Source organism: Equus przewalskii, chromosome 3 (genome assembly GCF_037783145.1).
Source record: "Equus przewalskii isolate Varuska chromosome 3, EquPr2, whole genome shotgun sequence".
Taxonomy (NCBI): domain Eukaryota; kingdom Metazoa; phylum Chordata; class Mammalia; order Perissodactyla; family Equidae; genus Equus; species Equus przewalskii.
Window position 1 is genome coordinate 118,222,151 of NC_091833.1, and position 23,997 is coordinate 118,246,147.

Below are 23,997 nucleotides of genomic sequence, written 5' to 3' on the forward strand. Positions count from 1 at the left end.
TTTTGGGCCAGCTCATCCTCTCTGCTCCAGGGCCCCAGCCTCTCTCAGGACAGGTGACACTGTGGGGTCAGCACAAAGGTCATTCCCAATGACAGATGGGGAGAGGGGGCACATCAAAGGCTGGTTCTTGAGCAGACTGAGGGCCAGGAGCTCAGCAGCTACAGGGCTGGATGAGTTAGCAGCTCCCCTCTCCTGCCCGTTTCACCTTCAAGGGGGCTGTGGGAACCAAATTATCTTTAAAAGAAAGAAAAGCATTTTTCCAAAATCAGAACTACACTTCTGTTTCCGATATTTGTTATACTTCCCATGGGCACGTTAGCCTCTTCCCAGCAAGTCAAAAGCAGGATGACAGCTGAGGACAGGAGCCCTTCCCTGAGTGAGGGGGCGTCGGAGGACTGTGCCAGATGCTGTAGAATGACAGACAATTCAAAGTAACTGGAAAAGTGGAAAAAAGCCCAAAACTTCAAAATGCAATCCCATATAAAATAAGTTTAAGAAAAAAGCCTTTAAAATTTTTTTAATACAAAAATATTCATACACAATTTTCCAAACACAACTTCTCACTTTAAATGCTATTATCTCCCAACTGGCAGTTCTCAAATCTACATTTCAGTATATTCCCCCTAGAAGTGAATTTCAAGTTTTTAAGTCTGTCAAAACTGGTGATAGCACCCAATATTCCTAAACGGAGCCTGACCTCATATGGTATGAAGCTCAGACACCAATAAGGACATTTAAATTTATATTTAATTTCTGACAGGGCATTTCACATCTCACCAGGGTACGGTGGACACCATGACGCCCACAGACACAGCATTTTACTCTATTGACTAACATTCATCAAACACTACACTTCTCATAGGATCAAGAATTTGGCAACTGACAGTCATCTGCATTAACTTTCATTATACCAGGCTTATATTTAATTCCTGAAAATAAGGTAGTTCTGGAAGATGGGCACTATACACATTAAGGTTTATGTGTCAAGATAAATACTTGGAAGGCGTCAGAAGCGCAGACCTGAGTGTGTGTGGGGCCCGAGAAACGAGGGCAAGGCTGGTGTCCACACAGATCCTCGGAGGACAGGACAGACTGGTGCTTTCCACTGCTGTGGGTGCCAGACGTGTTTCCCTACAGTGGCCGCATTTTATAACTGCTGAATTAGACACATCCCTGTGACCTGCACAACGTGAGAGCCACCCACGTTCCCAGAGGCCATTGCTGGCACAGGCAGAGACAGCTTCACACGTGTGTGGGCACAGATTAGGTGTAGATCCTGGTCAGTTCCCGAGGCCGAGGAATCCTGAGGTGTTCAGACAGTTTTTGTTTTGTTTCTGCTTCACATTAGTGACAAAGGACTGAAACTGATGTTCAGAAAGACCAAATCCCTCCCAAAGCAGCTCTCAGATTCCCCAGGTAAAGGCCGCAGTGATGGCCATGTACCCTGTCGGCCCCGACGGGAAGGAAGGCCCTCCAAGGTCGGCTGCTACTCCAAAGCCTTGTTGTACTCAGATTCATTACTAGTTTGCTAGAGATTTCAAAGTTAGTGTTATTTGCTCATTAGTTTAACAGTTTTGGGAAAGAGGGCAACCATATTTAAAATAATTTTTCCAGTATTTCCTTCAGAAAGATCATAAGATAATTTGGAAATAATCTCAAAGTGACTCAGAAATCACTAGATTTTACTACTGTCAATACAAAAATAAGTTAATCTCCCCAAAGTGCACTGCAAAACCAATTCTGATGTTCTGACTTATGCAGAAGTCCCTCAGCTGGTAGGAAAGGACAAGTGACAACATCGGCCAGTGCCCAGGCCCTTTACTCTACAGAGCAGGGCCAGACCCACAGCAGCTGTGCCTGTGCCTGGCCTCAGGTGCCCCTTGGGCCCAGACCCAAAACACAGGTGTGGGAACACAGCCCGGTCCCGTCACTGGAACACCCTCTCAAGTTTAGGGCGTAAGGAGCATAAATCAATCCAGTACTTTAAGACAGTTTGATAGAAATCAGAGTTCTAAACTGAAATTCTCCACACTTCCCATGTCTTACCAGCAGGTGCGTTCCCAGGGATGGCTGAGCCCCACGTGTAAGGACAGCCACCTGATGACAGAGCTCTCGTTTCTCCTTTGGTCCTGTGTGTGGTTATGTTTTCCAGAATCATGATAGAAGGGCCAAAGGGACGGCCACAGTCAGTAAAACTCTCCTACTCGTCAGTGCTCAGGGGACACGTGGACCCCTCAGGCCCCAGGGAGCCTCACACCTGAAGCAGATTCGTCCCCAGGTCACAGCCTGGCAGAGACCACAGCCCCCAAGAGCTCGTATCACAAAAGCACAAGAAGTAGTGAACAGGGGTCTTGGGTCCAAGTACCTCCTGCAATTCTATAAGGCAAAAACAATAGAAATGAACAGAAGACCTCAGTAGCAGTTTTCAAGAATAGTTGTGTAAACTTTTCTGCAGAATAGATGTTCTTAGGTTGTTTGAAGAAAAAGCCAGAAAAAAGCACCTGCTGCTGAGTGTTCCCTTCCCTCTTATCACACATGTGGAGATGGGCAGGCCCCTCTGAGGGCACACGGGTGCCTGGAAGGATGCTCCCCTTTTCTCAGGATGCTCGAGAAACTCCAAGAAAGAAGGATCCAGTCTTCCACAGAGAACTTAGTACTTCCCAGAAGTTCCTCACTTTATGGGCTGGGCCTTTTAATAACTAAAAGTTAACGGAAATCTCACAGGGGAATGGGTCGGCCTGGCTGTCACAAGACCAGATGCCCACATGCCCGTCAGGCAGTGGTGCCCGGCACCCCTCAAGCCCCAGGACAAGTGCTTCTCGGGGGTGCTGAGCACATCTGACCAGCACAAGTCACGTTTCCCATGAACAGACCCACAAAGTGTGATGAAATGGCAGTAACTTCATATGGCAATAGTTCTAAACTCTGGGTCTCTCCTCAGACCCTGAAAAGAACATTTTCTGGAAATGCTGTTTCCCACGTGCGCTGGGTCCCGAGGGGGAGCCCCTAGCAGTGCCCTGCTGCTGGAGCGTCGCCTGCGCTGCTACAGGGAGGGCAGAACACAGCGTTCAAAACCACGTCCCTAAGTTACCACTTGAAACAAACTAACCACAGGGGCCACACCCCTACCGAGTTCATTCCTTTTGCTGTGAGAACTCAGGGTCGCATCAGTAAATACACATTTCAGTCGGTGGTAATTTGTGAAACAAGTTTAGCAAAAATATATTGAGAATAAAGCCAGAAACTGATAAAGGAAAGCCAAATGGAAAAAAATATACAAAGTCTTTCCCCAAATGTTGGTAAGAACCTAGTGTGTTCAGGAGACAGGCCCAGGTGAGAAGCGCCGGACCAAGCCTCGTTGGGAAAGGCTGCTCCACACGACCCTACCCTTTAAAGGCCCACACAAGAGCGGCACTTAGTTCAAAGCCACAAGGAGAAAAAACCTACTGGGGAGCTCTTACAACAACACTATCACTATCACACTGCCCAGGGCCGCCTTCTCACTAGGATGGAAGAGAAGCATTTTGAGGAAAAATTTCACATTAGTATAAAAAAAATCATACAGCTGTTTCATAAGAGCAAAATAATGATCAAAATTATGGTTTCCAAGGAATTCAGGGTCTGAGTCCTTGCCCAGGCCCCACCCTGGTCTCTCCTGAGTGATGACAACAGGTAAGCAGGCTGAGTAACGTTGTTAAGATTAAAGAGATAATAGTGATCCTTTAGAAAAAATACTACTCTATACATTTCGGGTGAGATAAAAACATTTCATATGCCAATTAAATTTCAATCATAACTTTATCCTAAAAAAATAGAGTGGGAGGGAACCTTGACATTCTTAGAAATTCAAGTGTAGCTGTAATGCTGTGTAGTAAGGCTTGTTTGTCCTGGAACCTTCCGAACCATGTGGCTCAGACAGGTCGTCAGTGCAGAGGCAGCAGGCGCTGCTGAGGATGGCTCAGTGGTGGGGAAGACGCTCCCTCCCTAGGAGGCCTATACTCTGTCTGTGGTGGCTTCGAGCTGGGTCCTTTGGGCCAGTCCCACACTCGGCCCTCTACCCACAAGGCGGGCTGGCCGCCCAACGTCGCCTCTGGATCTGGCCAAGCCACCACCTGGCGCTATTTGCCTTCGGTGACCCTCCGCCAACACCTCCTTTTCTTCCTCTTCCCCTTTGACTTCATGGGTTCTGGAAAGGGTTTCTCAGTCTTGGCACTTCTAACTGACTCTGCCCCCAAGTCATGCTCACAGCAGTATGACCGCCCATCCTGGGTAGAGCTGAAGGCTGTCCCATCTTGGTGTTCCTTGCAAAACGAATTGGGACAAAAGTGGCAAAATGAAGTAGAAGGCTTGCCACACACGTCACAATGATGCCAAGGACATTCCCATTTCCCTGGAAAGAAACACAAAATATTACCAGACAGAAGTGATGGAATCACAACTTTTAACATTTTCATGGTTGAAAACAAATTTTAAAACTCTGTCTACTCAGATGAATACAAATTAAACAAGAAACTGCTTTCCATCCAACTCTTAAAACGTCTAGAGAAGTTAATATTGGTGCTCAGGCCTGGCTGGCTGGGCGGGCCTGGTGGAGAGCGCCACTGTGTGAACAGGCTCCGCCCAGCCACCTCTGAAGCCCAGGTTATGGCGCCTGCCAGCACAGAGTGGCCGTGGGGCCGCGTGCTGTGCCTTCTGCCCCGAACAAGGCTAAGTTCTGTGCACGTCCACTGATCGCTCTGGCTTCTCTTCTGTGACCTGCCTATTTGTAGCCTGCTGTAGCCAGTTTTCCATGGCGTATTGATCTTTCTGGCATTAATTTGTAGAAGCTCTTTGTTAGGTTAGGGATAACTATCATATTCGCTGCAAATACCTTAATATTTGTTAACTTTGTCATCTTTTGCCAAAATGTTTTTGTTTTGTTTTTTTAGTCAAACATGTTTGGCTTTTCTTTTTATAGCTTTTTGGGTTTTTTGTCTGGGTAAGGGCCTCTCAATTTTTCTTCTGAGATTATAGTTAATATTTTCACACTGATGCCCATCTCTCTGAAATGTGGTGGTGGCAGAAGGTAGAGACCACTCCCTTGTCTTCCAAATGGAGAGGCAGGGGTGCAGCTCCAGTGTCATCAAGCAGCTCCTCCTGACACACAAGTGCCATCTCTGAGGAGAGCAGCTCCACCTGTCCAGGCTGGCTCCCTGCACTCCTCCTTCCTGGGTCTGGTCAGCCAGGAAGGCGACAGACCCTTCCCTTCTGAGGAGAGCTCTGCTCCCAGGGCCACCTCCTTCCTCCTGTGCCACCAGCCCTGGCTTGGCTCATTTCAGGCTTCAGCACTGACCAGGCACCAACTTACAGAGCTGCCTCTCCAGCTGGGCCTGTAAGGGCTGCTGCCTGAGCCCCTCCTCTGGGTGATCTGAGCAGACTCCCTAGTCATTCACTCAGCAGATCTTTACTCAACGTGCAGATCTAGTTGAACAAAGAAAGCCTCTGCCACCCTGGGCTGGGGCACTTCCTGAATTACCAAGGACTCTGTGCCTGGGTGCGGCCTGGGCAGGAGAGGAAGGCCCCGTGGGGAGAGCAATGGACAGGGAAAGCCCGTGGTGCAGCCTCAGAACCCCAGAAGGCCACAGTGGAGCCTGTTCACCCACCGAAGGGCCGCTTGCCCAGGCCCAGGCATGACAGGTGGTAGGCCTTGGTGCAGAACTTGCGGTCACACAGCACCAGCTGGCCCCCGTCGCCACAGCGGAAGCACTCATCCTCAGACTTCTTCTTTCCTTCACCTTTTGTTCTACGCCTCCGGGTTTTTTTCTTGGTCTTTTTGCCCTTCTCCTCTGAAGAAAGGGATGTTGAGGTCTAGAATTAAGAATTAAATACACAGTTCACTTAAAAGAATTACATAGACTAAGGCAATAATAAAAAGCAAACTATAAAGAGAGAGATCAAAGCCAAAGTTACAATACAGGAATTTTAGAAATCTTTGGAGATGTTCTAACATCAAAAGAATAGAGGAGTTCTCTACAGTGAATAGGGAAAAAGATGCATGCCAACAGGACTGCTCCTCAAATAGATTCTTCCACTTCTTTTACTGGATGTAGGAAAGTTGAACTCGAAACAAGCACAAGCCTCCTACAATAATGCCTCTTGGCTCCAGCAGGGCCATGCCTCCCAGATCTGCTGATCCGACACACAGGGCCAAGGAGTGGCTCCTGCCCCCTACGTGGTGCATCCTTGGTTTTCTATTAAAAATTTCACTATGAATGAGAACAAATGTGAGAAGCAAAATTAGTCCCTAGGGTGAAGTAGCAGACACTGACATGGACATTCCAGCTCCAGGATTGGATGCCTGTGACTGGCCAGTGTTTCCAGGCCCAGGGTTTACACAGCACAGGGAGCTTGGGAAAGTGTACTGGGTGGAACAGTGTCCCCCAAATCCATGTCCTTCCCAGAACCTTGGAATGTGACCTTATTTGGAAATAGGGTTGTTGCAAATGTAATTAAGTTAGGATAAGGTCACAATGGAGTAGTGTGTGCCCTTAATCCCATGACTGGTGTCCTTATAAGAAGAGGACAAGAGACACAGACACACAGAGAAGACCGCGTGGAGATGAAGGCAGAGACTGGAGTGAGGACCTGCAGGCCAAGTATCACTGGAAACCAGCAGAAACTAGGAGAGTCATGGGACACATTCTCCCCAAGAGGCTTCAGAGGGAGTACAGCCCTGACAGCACTTTGATTCAGGATTTCTGGTCTCCTCAACTGTAAGAGACTAAAGGTCTGTGTCCCCAGTCTGTGGCACTTTGCTCCACGGAGCAGCCCTGGCACACTGATACAGAGAGGAACTTGAACAACAGATCTCCCACATTAAGAGAAAGGCTGGAGCTGCCCGGGGCCTCACATGCACCCTCCTCTGCCATCCTCACCCCGACCCTGCAGAGTCCCCACTCCCACTCAGCAACAAGTCAACTTGGAAGCAGCCACTTTTCACGAAAGGGATGTGTTTACAGACGTCTGAAACGCTGACATCAGTGAGGAAACACATGGAGCGAGGACTTTACCTTTGGTCTATCCCCGAGGAACCCGCTGCAGTTGGAGGCTCCGCACCGACAGACTGTTTTTTCATTACCCAAACAATCAAGGTTGTAGTTAAAAGTCAGCTCCGTCCCTGGGTGAGAGGAGACACCACACTGGAAACACTGACCTTCTTTTAAATAATGTCAAGAAGCTCTGATTAGGTCTACAAAATATGCTGCTATTTCCACAGCTACACTGGAACACCGTGACTTTTCAATTTTGCTTCATAAAATAGACATTCAAAACAAAACTTCAAAATCACCACCCCCACCCCAGAACCTCTCCAGTCTGGCCACACGCAGCATCAGGCAGTGGCCACTCTGCCTGCCGGCACAGCCAGGAGCCCCTCTGCAGAGCCCCCAGGCACTGTACCTGCAGGAATGTCACAGACAGCAAACAGGCCCACGCGAGTGTCACCGTTCACTGTCCACTTGAGGGTCTCACAGTTGGGCTGGCAGCTATGATTCATAAATCGGGAATAGTTTCCTTTGGGGCCAGCATCAATTATCCGGTCCTGTAAGGTACAACTCAAGTTTCAAGTACATGTATAGATGTGGTCAGTTCTTAGCCATGACACTCTTATTTAAAAGGAATTGTCACCATCATAAGATATGCTGGACAACTAATGTTGTACTGAAAACCATGGTCTCCCGTGTCCACTCGGACAGGAGACCCCCAAACCAGTACTGTTTCTCTCGCTCATGGAGGGCAGGTCAGGTCCACCTGGAAAGGACCGAGCCCTGGTGAGCACAGGCAGTGAGCTGGCACTCCCCAACACTGTCCATCAGATGACAGACAACGGAGCCAGAAGAAATAGATACTGAAGGTCAACACCAAGAGCCTACAGAAAACTCACACTAAGAGACAAGAACAAGACTAACTCAACTACAAAATGGGAAAGACATAAACAAACTTTCCCAGAGAGCAAATCCAGACAGACAAGCAGAAGTGAAGAAGTCCAAACTCCCAAGCAGTTGAGGAAACACAAATCAAATGACACTGAAGTCTGACTTCACATCCTGGCACTGACTGTTGGCCAAGATGGGACGGGCCGCCCCCTGGCTGGCAGGGGCAACTTTGAGACAGCAGTCTGGCAAAAGCGATGTAAATCACAAATAGAAGCCCACTGTGCTCCTGCCCTCGAGTTCCTGGGGCTCAACCCACTGAAAAGCAAGTGCTCATCCACACAAGCGTGTTTACATGGCAAAATCCAGAGAGGACACCATCACCCATTCACAGCGAAGTGGCAGACAGATCAGAGCAGAGCTTCAGGCTTCTTCACCCTAAGTCTCCAGACTAGCCACACAACCGGGAGGGGTCCCTGCTCTGTGATAGGAGCAACCGAGGTAAGAAATGTGGGGGAGCAGGAGGGTACTTAAAATTAGGCCACATCAAGTATCACAGTCACAAGTTAGCACAAAGTGAGGTCTGTGAGTAGGGGTAAATCAACATGGAAACACAGACACCCAGGAGATAGGTCTCCCGTGGCCCCAGGAGTGCTGCCCATGTGGGCCAGCACCCTGCCCTGTGACACAACTCCCCAGGACAGCCTGGCCCTGACGCATCTCTTCCCCACACTCACATCCCAACTTAATCTACACCCCTGCCAGTTGTTCCTTTAAAAAGAGAAGTGGGATCAGAACATGCTTGCTCTGCAGTGTGCTTTTCCCCTAGACTAAGTGTTGTCAAACAACCTAACTCTGTTCCTCTTAGCAGCTGCATGATATTCCTTAACATAGACGTAGTGATGCTCATCTGCGCCGCTATGGGTGAAGTTTTAAGCTGTTTCCCTTTTTTACTGTGACAATGCTGCAATCAACACCCTCATGTACATATGTTGACATTCGCACAAATACTTCTCTAGAACGCACCCTGGAATGAGGACAGCAGCAGCCCTCAACAACTTCAATATCCTGACGGGCCCGAAGTGTTTTAATCTGCACTTCCCGGATGATTAGTGAGGCTCAGCATCCTTTCCTTTGTGCTGGGCATGTATATTTTTTCATCTAGGGATGGCCCGCTATGTCTTTGTTCTGTTTTATTTATCTTTTTATCGATTTGCAGATATTCTCTATATATACTCTGAAAACTAGACCCTGGTTAACTGTGTCAAAATCCTTCTCATAAGATAACAGTTGAGTTTTAACTTTATAATGCCTTTCTTCACTCAAAACTTTCTCAGTTTTATGCAACTATTTGATCAATCTGTTGCTATATGTATTCAGAGTTTTAGCGTAACACAGCCCTTCCCTGCCTCTAAATTACAAAAGACATCTCCCCTATTTCCCTACCTCTTAAATTCATCTGGAATCTGTTTGGAAAGTGCAGAGATGGGGGGACATCAGTGCCTGCTGTGAAGGAGGGCCTTCGCTGCTGCCCCAGGCACGCAGGCGCCATCAGCAGACACGTGGCCCTGGCCTCCGTCCCCGCCCAACGCCCTGTCATCTGCTGCCCCGCTTGGGCCAATTTTCACAGGACTGCCACAGAGAGTGCCCTGACGCCTCCCAGAACACGTCCACCCCTCACAGTCATTTAAGGTACAGCAGCAGCTAGTCTTGCAGATTTATCACTCTATATGGGCTTTGGAATTGCCTGTCAAGGTTTATTTAAAAATTGTTAATATTTTTGAGATTACAATGAACTTATGTTTGGGAAGATTTATGTCTTTACTTCATCTCCCCACCAAAAACTGGTATGTGTTATCGTCCATTCATATCATCCTATATGTCCTGAAGTAAAACTATCAAAAGTTTTTTCCACAAAAACTTGCTCCATTTATGCATATGCATTTTCACTGTTTTTGTGGTTTTGCATATGTGGGAGGAGGGCAGAGAGGAAACCTGTGCACTCGACTTCCCTGTGTTGTTGTAACTCAGCTTAGCTGCCTCTCACGTGCCTCCTCTCTGCTGTTCTCCTCACTGTCCCTCCAGCACCTCCAGGATTAGGAGGAACAGCAGCAAGAGCACCCTGTCTTGTTTCTGAATCTAGCACGAATGTTTCTTTCATCTTAGGCATGAAGTTTGTGGCGACTTCTGACAGCCTTTATCAAACTAAGGAAGTTTCCTTCTATTCCTAATTTCGTGAGGAATTTTCATCAAAAATAGTTTCAAATTTTCTCAAATGATTTTTCAGTTTTCCTCCTTTAACTAATTACTGGTGTGTTAAACCATCCTTGCAATCCTGGGATGAACTCCACTTGGTCACAAGCGACTTCTTTTTATACTCCTCAGGTACACCCACAGCTGATCATGCTCACTCTTGTGAGCCCCAACCCCAACTCCCTTCTTCCCTGTCACATTCGCACCCAAAGTCTATTGCACTGGGCCTGGGATTTACCTTTGAATATGTGTATGTCTTTGAAAAATATATGCTGCCATTTTGTGTTTGTAAAAAGTGATTTACTTATTACTTCCTACTGTTTCTGTTTTCTAACTTCTAAATTTCTGCTTTGTCTTTAATTCCTTATTAATTTTGTTGTTCCTTTTTAGTCAGTGCTTAATTCATGCCAACAGTCTGCCCAGGATCTCTGCCTCTTACTAAGAGAAGATCCACAGTACACTGTCCTCATTTGTCTCTCCCCTGCGCCTCCCCTAACTGCTGCTTTGGGAAAGCTGCTGTGGTGTTATCTGGGGCACACTCCACAGAACGGATCTCGGCCCTGGTAGCTGCTTTAGCATGATAAATTCCTTCCTTTGTACCCACTGAATGTGGTGGGGTCTGAATTCCACCTTGTCTGAAAACAACCAAATTTTTCTAAAAATTTAACTTCACCTGGCATACGTCTGCACACAATTTTAACCTTTCAGAGTCTCTTTGTTCCTTACATACAACAGAGGATTAGGCTGTGCTTTATGAACCAGTCTGGAAATCTCTTCTTTTAATAGATGAGTTAATCCAATCCCTTTTTACAGATATTGACTGATATGTTGGGCAAATTCTAACATATGGGTCTATTTTGTTTGTTTATATGGGTTTTAAGCCTTTCACTATGAAGTAGTGGGATTTTTTAAATCTTGATTTTCCTGTTGGGAACTTGTAATTTTTTTCCTACTGCTTGTCCTTTATAGAACACCCTAGGGGCCGGCTCCATGGCTGAGTGGTTAAGTTCGTGCGCCACACTGAGGTGGCGTCCCACATCCCACAACTAGAAGGACCGGCAACTAAGATATACAACTATGTACAGGGGGTGGTTTGGGGAGATAAAGCGAAAAAAAAAAAAAAAAAGAACACCCTAGCATTTACACCTGTATATAACATCTTCAGTCTCCTCATTAAGCAGCAGTATCCAGTGACCCACGACTCTGGCCAACAATAAAATTAGCTGATTCCTCCTTCCCTCACCTCCCCCATCCTTACAACCCCAGTTTAATCAGTAGCTTAATTATCTTAATGCTTGCCTTTATTCTTAAATATGCTTAAATTACTATTACTGGGTTTTATCAACTCTGACTGTTAGATATCAGAGGTGAATTTATCCTCCTCTCTATTCTCTCCCCATTTTTGTTTCTGTTAGGGATAACAATTTGAGTATGTATTTCATTCCGTCATCCTCAACCCTGTCTGTTATTTGTACTGGAGCTTCAGTGGAATTACACTGACTATCTGAAATTCAGCCTTTAGCAATTTCTTCCTTTGGTTCTCTCATGTTCTCCCACCTGCTGTCTGGTGTGTCTCTGGCTTATACTCATGCATAGAAACTCTCCTCGGCCTGCTCCCTGTGTTATGCTTTTCCCTCTAGTCTTCCTTCCCACTGCACTTTGTTCAGCCCTCATTTCTACCCGTGTCTGCTCCTCTGCTTTCTGTTCTCTTACATGCTCCTTGTGGTTTAAGCTTTGCTTCAGAAATGGTTTTGTCTTTTCCTTTTATTTCATTCCCAAATTCTCCGAGTTCCCAGTTCAGCTACCCTTGCTGTCTGGCTTCTACTGGATTGACTAACTTTTCTTTATGTCTTTTTTCACTCTAATTATGTGGAAGTTACAACTTCCATTTCTACTCACTTGGGAATTTCCTGTGTGGTTTTAACATGGATACTTGACAAAGTATAAAGTTAATACACTGTTTCCCCTCTATCCACACAAAACAAGCAGCTCCCACTGGCTTCATCCCACCACTTCTGATACCCTCTGTGACCATCAGCACTTAACACTCCCTTACGGCCATACTCTCTCCTCCTGCCAATCATCCTTCATTATGTTATACAACCAAACTTACTTCGATGTACCCACATATCTGTGAACTTGTTTGTTCACGATTCCTTTTTGCACCTCAACTTCTGAAGTTCAATTTTCGTCTTCCTAAAGTACCTCTTTTGTTATTTCCTTTAGCCAAATTATGTTGATGGTCAGCTCTCTCAGTCTTTAACTGAAGTGCTAGTTTAGCAGGGCACTGAATGCAAGGTCAAGGGTTATTTTCCCTTAGGAAATGGAAGTGTCTTCTGGCTTCTACCACACTTTGAGAAGTCTGACCATCTAACTGTTGTTCCCTGGAATGTACTCTACTTTTTTCTCTCTGTTGCTTTTAATCCTCGTAGTCTTCGTTATCCTACAGGTTTGGTTTTTTTTAACAACATATCTAGGTACAGATTTATTTTTATTTCTCCTGCTCAAAACTTTGTCAGTTTCATCAGTAAGATGATACATGTCACCAAGATTCCAGAAAATTCTTTTTTCACATTACCTCTTCCCCAGTTCTCCTGTCTTTCCTTCTGGAACATCTACTTAACATTTCTATCTTCCATGTCTCTTAATCTCTTTTACAGAGTTTTCATCTTTTTATCTTTCTGTGCTGCAATCTAGATAATTTCTTTGATGCAGTCTTCTACTTCAGCAATTTTCTCTTAGCTATCTAATATCTCTTAACCCATCTACTGGGTTAATTTCAATGACCATATGTTAACTCCATTTTAATTGTTCAAATCAGCTGTGATTTATCCCTCAATGTCTTGTTCTTTTCTCTAAATCTCCTCTTATGGTTTTAACCATTTCTAACACACTTATTTAATATTTTCTTTCAGACAGTCTTATTATCTCAGGTTCTCACCAAAAGCTAAGCCTTCTGTGTGAAGGGTCTGCTTACGGAGATCTTGTTCTACTGTGCTTTGTAAACATTTAGGTAGGGCTTATTCTTTTATTTTTTTGTTTTTATAGGAAATACATGTTTTAAGCATCTCTCATGTGTCATGGGCTTTATCTTTGCTTCAGCCAGGTGCCCTAGGTGAATTACCATTTCAGGGACCCATCTGTGTGTTAAATGATCAACTTGGCATTTTTTACAACACACAAGTGGTTTAAATTTAAACGCCAAAACATGGTAAGGCACCGGCCTGGGGTTTCAATTTCTAATAAAATAACCTCCCTCACCACCCCCCCAAAAAAGGAAAGCGGATGGCAGAGGAAGTGTAAATTTGCTGCCCTGGGGTACTTGTGGTAACTAAAGGAAGCGCCCCAGAAAGGGCCTGTCGTTGTCAGGCATCAGTCATGGACCTGACAGCGTCCCAGATACACCTTCTTTTATCCATCCCCACTCGTAAACAAATCGTCTTATCTGTCCTTCTTCTGAGAAGAATGATCTCCCGTAGGAGACTTATGTTCCAAAGTGTTTATAAATCTGGGCTTCAGACAAGCAATGAACAACCAAAAAAACTCCACTATGTAACTGAAAATATGTATAATTCTCCTAATTTGTGCTTTTCTCTTCTTTTCCTTGACTGTTAGTATGACTGTTTAGTATATCCTTCATGCATCAGTGGGACCCATAAAGCTCCCAGGATGCTCTCACACTGAGAGGCTATCAGCTCTGGCCTTCACACACTTCAAGATACTGTGCACTTCAGAAGAAAACGTGCAGATGTTTGAAACAAAGCAACTACATAGATGAAATGACAATATCACCACAATGCAAGGCCCAGTGCTACAGATAAACCATCAGGGTACCAGGTTCAGGACACTGCAAAGATTAGCAATGAAAATATAGTTAGCATTACCTTGTCTATAGTGAGCATGTAAAAGTGAGTGATGTCGTTCTCATGTGCATATTTGATTCTTGCCATACACTCCTCTTCGTCTATCAGCTCACCAACATACTCATTCACAAATTCTCCCTAGAAATCAGAAGAGTGTGATGATAATAAAGAACAGACTGGCCAATTCTCAGTACCAGAGCTCAAGAGTCCACACCAGGAACAACCAGAGCAGGGCACCATGCACATTGTGATACCATCAGGAGCAGGGTCTTGCAAAGTCCCTATAAGGTAAAGTAAATTCAAATGACTTTCTACATATTTTCTGAAGGTTGTCGATGAAGAAATTATCTAAGTAACAACATTCTAACCCTTGCTTCCTACAATATCTTGTCTCTGGAGACACTGTAATGACACCCTACAAGCTTCCACATCACTCCCCATTATAGGTCTATTTCCCTAGTACAGAAAAAGTTTAGAAAGAATTTGACAGGCTACACTGCAAGAGTCTAGATGAATCAGCAATCAAGGCAGGTGGGGGAATGAAGCTGCTGAGGTTTTGCATGTTTCAAAGCAGCCTTTTCGCTGCTGCTGGGGATCAGCCCTAGAAGAGACCTGGGGTCTGAGGCCGCCCACCCCTAGGCCACGCCCAAGCGTGGCAGAGCTGCGATAAGATAAGCAATTCCATTTGTCTCTTTCCGCACTGGATGCACATGGTAATTCAGTCTGAGAATGGAGGCAGACTGTGCGTGGTCTCCGGCATTTACCAGCAACTTGGTCCTGCTCTGTCCTGGATCTGCCTCTAACAAGAGCTGCCTCTTCACATCTGCTCAGTGATCCCTCCTGAGCATCCTGGCTGCTCATCTCTGAAAAGTGGTTAGTTCACAGATCTTTCACTTCATAAGAACAACCATCGCAATTCTGACTAAGGCATGTTTTAAGGGAATTTATGAATTTTACTTTGATGGGTATCTTTCTTGTAACACTTTACAATATTCAATTGTAGTAAGTCAAAAAAAAATTTTAAATACCATTCTTACATGAGTACAACAGCACAATAAGCAAATCTACATCTAAGTAACCAGCTGAACCATAATTTCTTAAAAGCCGGGGAGACAGGGGCATGGTACACACCTTTCTAATGTCCCTCTTGGCGACCAGGCCCCATCCTTTGCCGTCTGTCTTGATGATCTTGGTCTCAGGGTACTGGCGCTTGGTGAAACACTGGTTCTGGCAGTACTCTCCTGCAGGACACACCTGCGGGTGGCACTCAAACATCAGCATCCTGTTCAAACACTCCGAATCAAAGCCACAGGGATTCTCATCTGTGGGCTTACAGTTGCACTTCGGGATTTCGGAAATATCAGCTGTATAGATCTGGACTTTCCCGTAAGGCTTATTCACCTACAGGGAAAAAGTAAGCTGCCTTAGCCCACACATCAAACAGAGAGCTTCCTGATTGCCCTGCACATCACTCCTGCCACGCCACGCCCAGCCTCCTGGTGGTCTTTAAGCTTCAGAACCCAGCGGGGTCACGCAGGAGGGTCCCACAGCCTACACACTCATCACAACGGCCTCTTGCCCAGATCTCAGCAGGTGCTCCTCATAGCACAGGCGGCAGACAGGCCCATCCCTGACCCAGGAGCTTTAGAAGGCGAGCTGCAGTGCAGCTCCCATCCCAACACCCCCGTTCTTTAATCTTAGCATTTGTGTTCCTCCTTTATGAAAGAGAGCTGACATTTATCCAGTCGGGCTGTTGTCATGGTAAGAGAAACACATGCGACTGCTCAGCATAATGCAGGGCACCCAGCAAACACCTGGTGAGACCCGCTCTCTTCTCAGCACTCCACACACACATCAGATCCCTGCTTACCGAGCACCCACAGAGGCACCCAGGGAGCTGGTGGTGAGCACCAGGGCACAGTCTCTGCCCTCATGAACTCACGCTTTATTATTAATGGAACAAGAACAACCAAACAATGAAGCAGCAGAGGGAACTGAAAAGACACTGAAGCAGAAAGGAATAATTCTAGGGAAAATGTGGTGAAAGACACCCTTTTCACTGCTGTGGTGTGACAAACTATGCAACACTTTGGAAAACAATCTGGAAATTGACCTCAACAATCTAAAAGTTTCATGCTCTTTGACCCAGTATTCTGTTTCTGGGACCTTATCCCAAAGATAATTCTAAATGCAGATTGGTGTAGAGAATGCATCCTTTACAAACAAAGATATTGATTACAGCCCAGATTTTAGGAGCAAGACTGAGCCCTTGACCAGCAAGAAGATGACCAGCACACGTGTGTTAAGAGGCAGCCAGGCCCTGGACAATAGGATATAGGTGGCACCAGCTCACCGAGTGCAAACAGCTGTGAGGAGGGCACTGCTCTATCTCAGAGCCATGCCCTGGCTACGCTTCCTCCCACACTGTGGAGACGTGTGGACACCAGCTTCCTGCTGGGGCTCCTGGGGTCACTGGAGTAAACACAGGGACTATATTCAGGAACACCCCCAGGCCTTCCTTGCTCTCCACACCCTCTGAGGCAGGAAGATCATTTTATCTCAGGGGCTCCAGCTGAACAAGCCACGATTCGGCTGAGCACTGGCCCAGGATGACCACCTCTCATCTGAGCTTGTCTGCAGTGCTTGGTGATGGCATGGTCCAGGACTTCAGCTGGTCCCTCAGCCCCTCCTGCTCCAGGCAGCCTGGACCCCCTGTCCTTCCAGCCTCATGCTGGCTATCAGGCTGAGCCTCATACTCTAAAGCAAAACCGAGACCTCCCATGCAGAAACCCTCTGCCCTGTACCCAGTTACCCTCGTGTAAAAGGACACACGCTTGATGGCGACAGCATCTGCTATCTGCCTATGACTTCTCATGCCACTGTCCACCCTGCGGCTACAGACAGCTCGCTCATGATGACCCTCTCACCCGCCACAGCCTGGGAATGAAGAGTCTGCATGCCTGAGAACCACTTACAACCCCCTCAGCAATTACTTAATCATCTGCATGCGCACGGACATGGCCCTCTGAGCAGCCTCCCAGAGCCTGCTGCTCTGACGTCACCTTAATATGCTTGTAGGGCGGGGGCTTGCGCTCATTCTCCTGTGTCTCTCTGGCTTCCCTTTGGAGTTTGATTTCACGAAAACGAGCTTCGGCTTCTTGTAGCGCTAAAGAGTCAATGAAATAGGATTAAAAGATTTCAGTATGTAAATACACCTACCCTTTAAGCTCTGTATTTTAATGGTTTGCTCAAAGCTTTCATTTCACTGCTAAGTGTAGTTTCCAGTTTCCATAAAACTAGAGATTATGGAAAACTTTAAAAGGGCAGGAGTTTTTAAATGTTGCAAAATGTTTTAAGCAGAAGAGTGCTTGGAGGACGCCACTGGCTTAAGAACCCTGGGTGGTGCTTTGCGCCACCTCACTACAAGGAAGGGCCCCCAGGGGCAGGTTTCCGTTCTACAGCTCACCACCCTCTGCTGTGATCTAATGACAAAGTACCAGGTATTAGTACTTAGGACTCACTGTCTGAAGACAGAAAACAAAAATGCAATTTTGTTCCTCTCAAGGAGAAAAAGGGCTCTGAGGAGTAAGCAACAGGCTGAAGCAAGAACAGAGGAACCATGAGCTACTAAGATGTGCCCAGGGAAGACAGCCCCACCTCAGCTCTGGGTGTGCTGGGGGCTTGCCTTGTGTCAGGCAGTCACCAGTCAGGTCACTTAATAGGTCTAGTTCCACAGGACTCCTGCATGAAGAGTCAGGAGATCGTGAAATCTTGACTTTACCACTTACCAGCTGACTTAACACTGAACACATTCAGCTACCACTCAATTTCAACATCTCTCTTAATACAATTTTTGAAAATCTTCTGATGCCTACCCATTCTCATTCAGACCTCTGAATGCCTACTGTGTGCTGAGGATCTGAAGGAGAGGAGAAGGCTCCCACTGCTCAGTGCAGCCTGCACCCTCTTTGCAGCTCATCAAGCCTCCTCGGCACCACCGACCACGACATGTTCCTGGCTCTCCCTGAACCAGCTGTGTGCACACGCTGCGATCTTCCCCTGCTGTCCTCACTCACTCCCAGCCCAGTGTAAACACCACTTCCTCCAGTCAAGTGGCCGCATTCCCATCCTGTCTTGTCACTTGAACAACACTGCATGGTCATTGCTGTCTCCCACCCCAGCTGTGGAATCGGGGGCAGGGCATCCTGTCTACCTGCCCACACCTGGCACCTTATGAAGCCCCTGATGCCCAGTGTCTGCTGACAGGTCGCAGTGTCTGCTTGTGAGCCACTGCAAGCAGGAGCGTAAGGTCTAGACTGCAGGAAAGTTCCTCCACTCTCCATCTTACGGAAAAGCAAGCTATAAGGAATTTCTGCAAATTAGTACTAAAATAATTTCTCAAAAATAACTTTAATGCATTTTAGTGAAATTAATCAGAAGCCAATGTTACAAAAGTTATTAAACAGTGTATGTTATCCTATGCCTCAACAATCAGTTTGCAATCCTACTTTTTTCTAATTTAAAGTACAGCTAGAATGCTTAGTCTAGTGTTTTCTACAGAAATCAAACTTTCAAAAAGCAGAAATTAGGATTAGGAAAAAGCACCCGAGATCAGTGTTTCACTCCCTGGAAATCTCCGTACCGTTTTTGAAGACTCTTCCGATCCCTCTGACCCCCTGGTAGCGGCTGCCCCGGTCCCCCTCCATGTACGGGAACACTCGCGCCTGATGTGTCCAGTAATAATCTTTAGACCCAAAGAAAAACACAGGGAATTCTCCAATCTCGTGCTTCATTTTCTGAATATTTGGGGGAACATTTTTGGGATGGCAAACTTCTGCCGGCCACCATCTATTATAAATATTAAAAACAGGATTCACAGACTCTTCAGAGAGAGTGACAATAATTTCAACACTTTAAGCACTGTAAAGTAAAACGAACACATTTGAACAAGGAAAGACATAAAAGCAGAGGATTCTATGTATCACACCTGTAGTTCCCAAGTTTAACCCAAATAATATCTTGGAAGTGGAGCTTCTTGCCGGCCCTGCAGTCATTGCAGAACCAGCTGCCGTCGGGCATCTCGATGTTCAGGCAGTCAGGGTGGAAGGCTGCTGGGCAGGACTCGCAGCACAGAAGGCTTCCCCCTGCAAAGGAGGGCGGGCCAGCTTAGGTTTGTCTCATATGGCTCAGCCCAGATTTGCCTCTTCACAATCTACAGATACTACACATCTCTTAGATGTTAGTTTAAAAACAGTAATCTGTATATAAACACAAAAGCAAATTTTATATTTCACCACAAATAATTTCCCATAAGTCTGAAATTATGATGGTTAATTTGGAAATATGTTATAATAATACATGTGAAAACACAGGAAAGATTATGAATATCAATACACACAGCTGGCTAAGCACAGAGCTCGCCCCCCACACATGGCTCTTGAGAATGTCCAGAAGAGCTGTGTATGTAGAGAAGCCGTGAGAAGCAGCACCCTTGAACCATTCAAATGATCCAACGGAATGACAATTTCGAACACCAGGTGGCAACGTTTGGTGCGCAAACTTGCCGTCCCGCCCTCACCTTTGGAGCACACAAAGCACCAGCTCACATTGACGTGAGCATGATGCCTTTTCCCCTTCCGAGCAGTGAAGTGGCCCGTGCAGATTATGCTGTTGGAAGCGATCACCGAGCAGCCTGCTGCCAGACAAGCGTCCCCTCCATGATAGGCAACGGGGCAGCGAACACAGCGCATCATTTTACCTGAAGGCAAAGAGACATACGCTGGAGACCCCAACACAGTGAACAGGGCAACCAGAAACAACCACACCTCCATGAATTTAGAAAGCTAATGCTGAAATAAATGACGTATTTGACAAAGAAAAGAACTAGGATGGGGAAGGTAAGAATATTTAATAGACGTCATGAAAACACATTTCCTCAAGGCAAAGGTCCTTCAAAACCACGTTTGGGAAAAGGGTCAAGCATTTAAAATGCCATATTCTTAAACAAGGTCGACTAGGGTTGCTCAGCCTGGACACCATGGCATGTGAGGCCCATGGGGGACCACCCTGTGCACTGGAGCATGTTTAGCAGCATCCCTGGTCTCTATCCAGTAGATGCCCCGAAAACATCCCCAGACGTGGCCAAATGTCCCCTGGAGGGCAAACTTGCCCCTGGTTGAGAGTCACTAGTGTCAAGAAGTAGAGATAACCTCCCATCCTCACAGCTAAAAACACGAAATAGTGCAGATATGATTTGCTTTTAAAATACTTTTTTCATATATGAAAGACCACTAAAACCAGAACAAACAGAATCTATCAAAATGGTTCAAAGGTCCTCTGTCCTAAAATTAAGAGTCTTTAAAATAACAGGGCAGGAAGAAGGGAGAATGGTGGGGGGCAGGCCCTTTGTTAAGAAAAACCCTAACCCAACCTGTGTGGAGTCAGTAACAGAAAAACAACTGTTATTCCAAATAAAAACTAAACATCCTTGGTGACAAGCCCAATAGCCACCCTGCCCACCTTCCATGCACCTATGTGACCATAGTGAACCAACACTGAAGCTCTAAAGGTGCATCTGTACCTTTCGACGGTCTTGGGTTTGAAGGGTTCGAAGCATGGCAGCTCACACAGCTGTGGAGAGGGCAGCGAAAGCCTCGACTTTCAAACACAGTCAGAGGGTATTTTCTCACACAAGCTTCATGGTAAAATTTTCCACACTGAGATACGACACAGCGCTTAACATCTGTCTTGTTCTCCTTACACACGAAACACGTGTGAATCCCTAACAAACGGTGAAAGATGGGCAGAGAGAGAAATGCAAAGAACAAAAAATAAATTGTAGATCCTAGGCCACTTGGATCAAGCGCCTCTCTGTGGGAGGTAGCCTGTGTTGCTAAAGCATCTGGCCATATTTCCAACCTTACTGACTAGTCCAAGCATGCTTCAGAAATAATCCAGCCCTCGAGGGTTACCTGGCTGCGATCTGAGCTCCAGCTTCACCTGGAAGACAGGAAAGTCTCTCTAGGCAGCCTAAGTGGGGACACCCACTCAACAAGAAGCTTGAAGGAAGGGACTCCTTTAAAGAAAGGTTTTAACTCTCACTCTTGAGATCAGTTAGCCAACTACAATGAAGAATCACTTAAAATTATAGGCAGGCAGGTGCCCGCAGAAGTCAGGTGGTGTTGTGTTGAATGGTCTTGACTTAGGGGAACTCCAGGTATCTTCCTGACCCAGGACATTTTCCGAGGAGAGCCAGGAGACCCTCAGGCCCGGCCAGTGGATAGGAGGTAGACAGTGACCACAGCTGTGCAGCCTGTCTTCCCATTATCCCCCAGACTGTTCTGCTGAAACCCAGTATGGCAGAACAAAAGCAATGATCACGCAGGGACAAGCACGGAGCCATTCTTTCTGCTAACACTGAAGCTCAGATTCACACTGCATCTCCACAAAGACTCCACATTCTTGTGAACTTCGGGGTTCTGTGACCAACTAGGTTACCTGTACTGATAATGCTGGAACCTCTGATGCCAGGGCACCCCATGACAGCCACCCCACAGACAGAGCAAGGCTCACACTGCCCACGGGAAGGGGCATGGCAGAACCTGTGGCCTATGATCTCACCACTCTCCCATCCCCTTATGCTGAACTAAACTCTGAATGACACTTCTTCATTAAGGTAATAACACTGACCACCTGATGGAAGGTACCAAGGGGAGGGCATAAAATTGAAATCAGAGAGCAAACCGTGGGGGCCAAGAAGGGGTGAGCATGTCTGCCGGGGCAGGGCTGCAAGCACCCATGGGAGGTTAAGCACAGAGACAGGCAGTGAGGGGGTGGGCAGTGACTTGTTGTCTGCTGGTGTCAGGTCTCCAAAGGAAATAAATGCGTCAGGATGCACCTGTAAAGGCGGACCAGAGCACTCTTTGTGAAGGGAGCCTAGGAGGGAGACTCCGAGGCTGGAGGGGACGTCACAGAACTATCTGTCCTTGGGAACAAGCCTCGCATGAATTAAAAGCTACAACAAAACTTGCCTGAAGCACACTCGCTGCAGGTGAACCTCCCTTCTGGTCTCCGGGAAAGCCCAAGGCAAGCAAGGTGGAAAGCTCCGCAACAGGGGCCTTCGCAGAGCACGAGGCTGCCGGTCTTCTCACACAGCTGTGGGCGGAGAGGGGACAGCAGTGAAGCAACACCCAGCACAGCCCCTCTACACCCCTGTGCTACTCAGAGGAAGAGTTAAACATGCATGTGAGAAGCTGGCCTGAGCAGAACCCACAACACATCCGGTATCAGATTAAAACCCGGCGACAGGATACAGAAAGATATCCCTCAGCAACAGCAAAGGAAACAAACAGGATCAAAACGCTAAAGGACACACTCAAGAGGATTAAAATCAGATTTGAAAATCAAGAGAACTCATGCACATTTTCATCAGAAATCAAACTCATCCTAACGCAGTTGAGAGGTACAGAGCTGACCAGCATTTCTCATGTATTGACAGAGGGGGCTTCCCCACAGCCTCTGGCAGCTATGACTTCATCTCCATCCCACAGAGGGGCCGGGGCGCAGAGAAGCTAAGTGACCAGCCCCAGGTCACTGTGGCAGAGGGACACTGACCCGGGCCTCTCCAGTGGGCCCAGCCTGCCTACCTGGTGTGCATGCCGGCAGTGAAACATCATCACAGCACCGGCCTCTTCCAACCACACAACGTTTTTTGTGGGAGTTTTTATTGCTGAGAAAGATTTGCCCTGAACTAACATCCATGCCAATCTTTCTCTACTTTTTAGTATGTGGGACATCAGAACAACATGGAGGCTAACAGAGCGGTATAGGTCCATGCCCAGGAACTGAACCCAGGCTGCCAAAGCAGAGTGCAAAGAACTTAACCACTAGGCCACCAGGGCTGGCCCATACACAGTTTTTACACACTTCAAAAACTATATATGCACATCTGTGTGTATGTTATATATAATTTATACATGAGATCCTACACATGAATGGATGATGCTACTGGGGCACTTAACCCCAGGATACAGCTGGCAGCTTAACACCTTCAAAACAAAAATTAGTGAGTGATGATGGGGTTGGGGGCAGAGGGGGTTTGCAGGGAAGAGAAAATGCATCAAGACTCACTCCTATCTACTGGGACCCAGGTGAGTACTGTAAACGATGGATCAAATGGCTCCTTCCCTCACTTGACACACCTACCCCTCACCTGACATGCGTACTCTTCTCTTGACACACATACTCCTCACCTGACACACGTACTCCTTCTTGGCAGTTACTCCTCTTTCAGACTTTTTAGACGAGACGGACACTTCAGTTTGCGTTTCGTCTGCACTTTCATATGGGGACTCCAAGGGCTCGTCTCCCTGGCCATCTGATACCTAGAGATGAAGGAGGTGGACGACAGTTCACTAGTCGCAGAGAGCAGCGGTGGTCACATGACTTCAGAGACACGCCACCCCCCCACTCACACACACACACACACACACACACACGCGCGCGCGCGCACACGTTTTCTGAACACTCGCCGAGTAGTGCCAGTTATTTATTGCAAATGTACATCAACTGGTTTTTGTGACAATACAACTTGTCAATAAGCTGTGCAGAAATTCAAAACTGGACTTTATTCTGCTTAGTATTTAGTCTATATATGTATATAAGAGGCATAAGATTTAACGTTCTCTTAATATTCCTTAAAAATGAAGTAACTTATGAAAACCCAATTTGCTCTAACAGGTGACCTAAGACAGGCTTTGGGACCAAGAATCTTGACCTTTCTTACCCGATCTGTTAAGGTCCAACTATTTTAAGGTAAGAGAAACATGTTAATACCAAATGAATTTTTGAAAGAACCAAAGTGCGATGTCAAAACGTAAGCCTTTACACCTCATCTTGCTCAACTCACTTCTGCTGTGGTAGAGACTGAACAATTTCAGAAGCAGGTGCATATACAAGAGTGCTCACCCAAA

General features: G+C 46.6%; 1 protein-coding gene, 1 long non-coding RNA gene and 1 other non-coding gene across 11 annotated transcripts in view; 1 reads left to right on the forward strand and 2 right to left on the reverse strand.

Annotated features, from left to right (window-relative positions):
* Nucleotides 1–502: 502 nt before the first annotated feature.
* NSD2 (nuclear receptor binding SET domain protein 2) overlaps nucleotides 503–23,997 on the reverse strand; it is an 88,893-nt gene continuing 65,398 nt past the window's right edge. For all 9 annotated transcript variants that reach the window (XM_070615225.1, XM_070615218.1, XM_070615220.1 and 6 more), the window contains 13 exons: nucleotides 23,278–23,409; nucleotides 22,057–22,180; nucleotides 20,607–20,807; nucleotides 19,605–19,784; nucleotides 19,014–19,170; nucleotides 18,669–18,874; nucleotides 17,089–17,192; nucleotides 15,158–15,427; nucleotides 14,048–14,164; nucleotides 7,438–7,579; nucleotides 7,050–7,156; nucleotides 5,643–5,847; nucleotides 503–4,390 (listed from right to left, as the gene is read on the reverse strand). In XM_070615225.1, the coding sequence (XP_070471326.1) occupies nucleotides 4,119–4,390; nucleotides 5,643–5,847; nucleotides 7,050–7,156; nucleotides 7,438–7,579; nucleotides 14,048–14,164; nucleotides 15,158–15,427; nucleotides 17,089–17,192; nucleotides 18,669–18,874; nucleotides 19,014–19,170; nucleotides 19,605–19,784; nucleotides 20,607–20,807; nucleotides 22,057–22,180; nucleotides 23,278–23,409 (2,217 nt within the window). In that variant the 3' untranslated portion in view covers nucleotides 503–4,118. The remainder of the gene's footprint in view (nucleotides 4,391–5,642; nucleotides 5,848–7,049; nucleotides 7,157–7,437; nucleotides 7,580–14,047; nucleotides 14,165–15,157; nucleotides 15,428–17,088; nucleotides 17,193–18,668; nucleotides 18,875–19,013; nucleotides 19,171–19,604; nucleotides 19,785–20,606; nucleotides 20,808–22,056; nucleotides 22,181–23,277; nucleotides 23,410–23,997) is intronic.
* On the forward strand, nucleotides 6,555–23,844 carry LOC139082613 (uncharacterized). Its single transcript, XR_011538823.1, has 3 exons — nucleotides 6,555–8,411; nucleotides 14,169–14,314; nucleotides 23,765–23,844. It is a non-coding gene; the product is annotated as an uncharacterized lncRNA (long non-coding RNA).
* Nucleotides 7,692–7,816, reverse strand: LOC139082709 (small Cajal body-specific RNA 23). Its single transcript, XR_011538914.1, has one exon. It is a non-coding gene; the product is annotated as a small Cajal body-specific RNA 23 (non-coding RNA).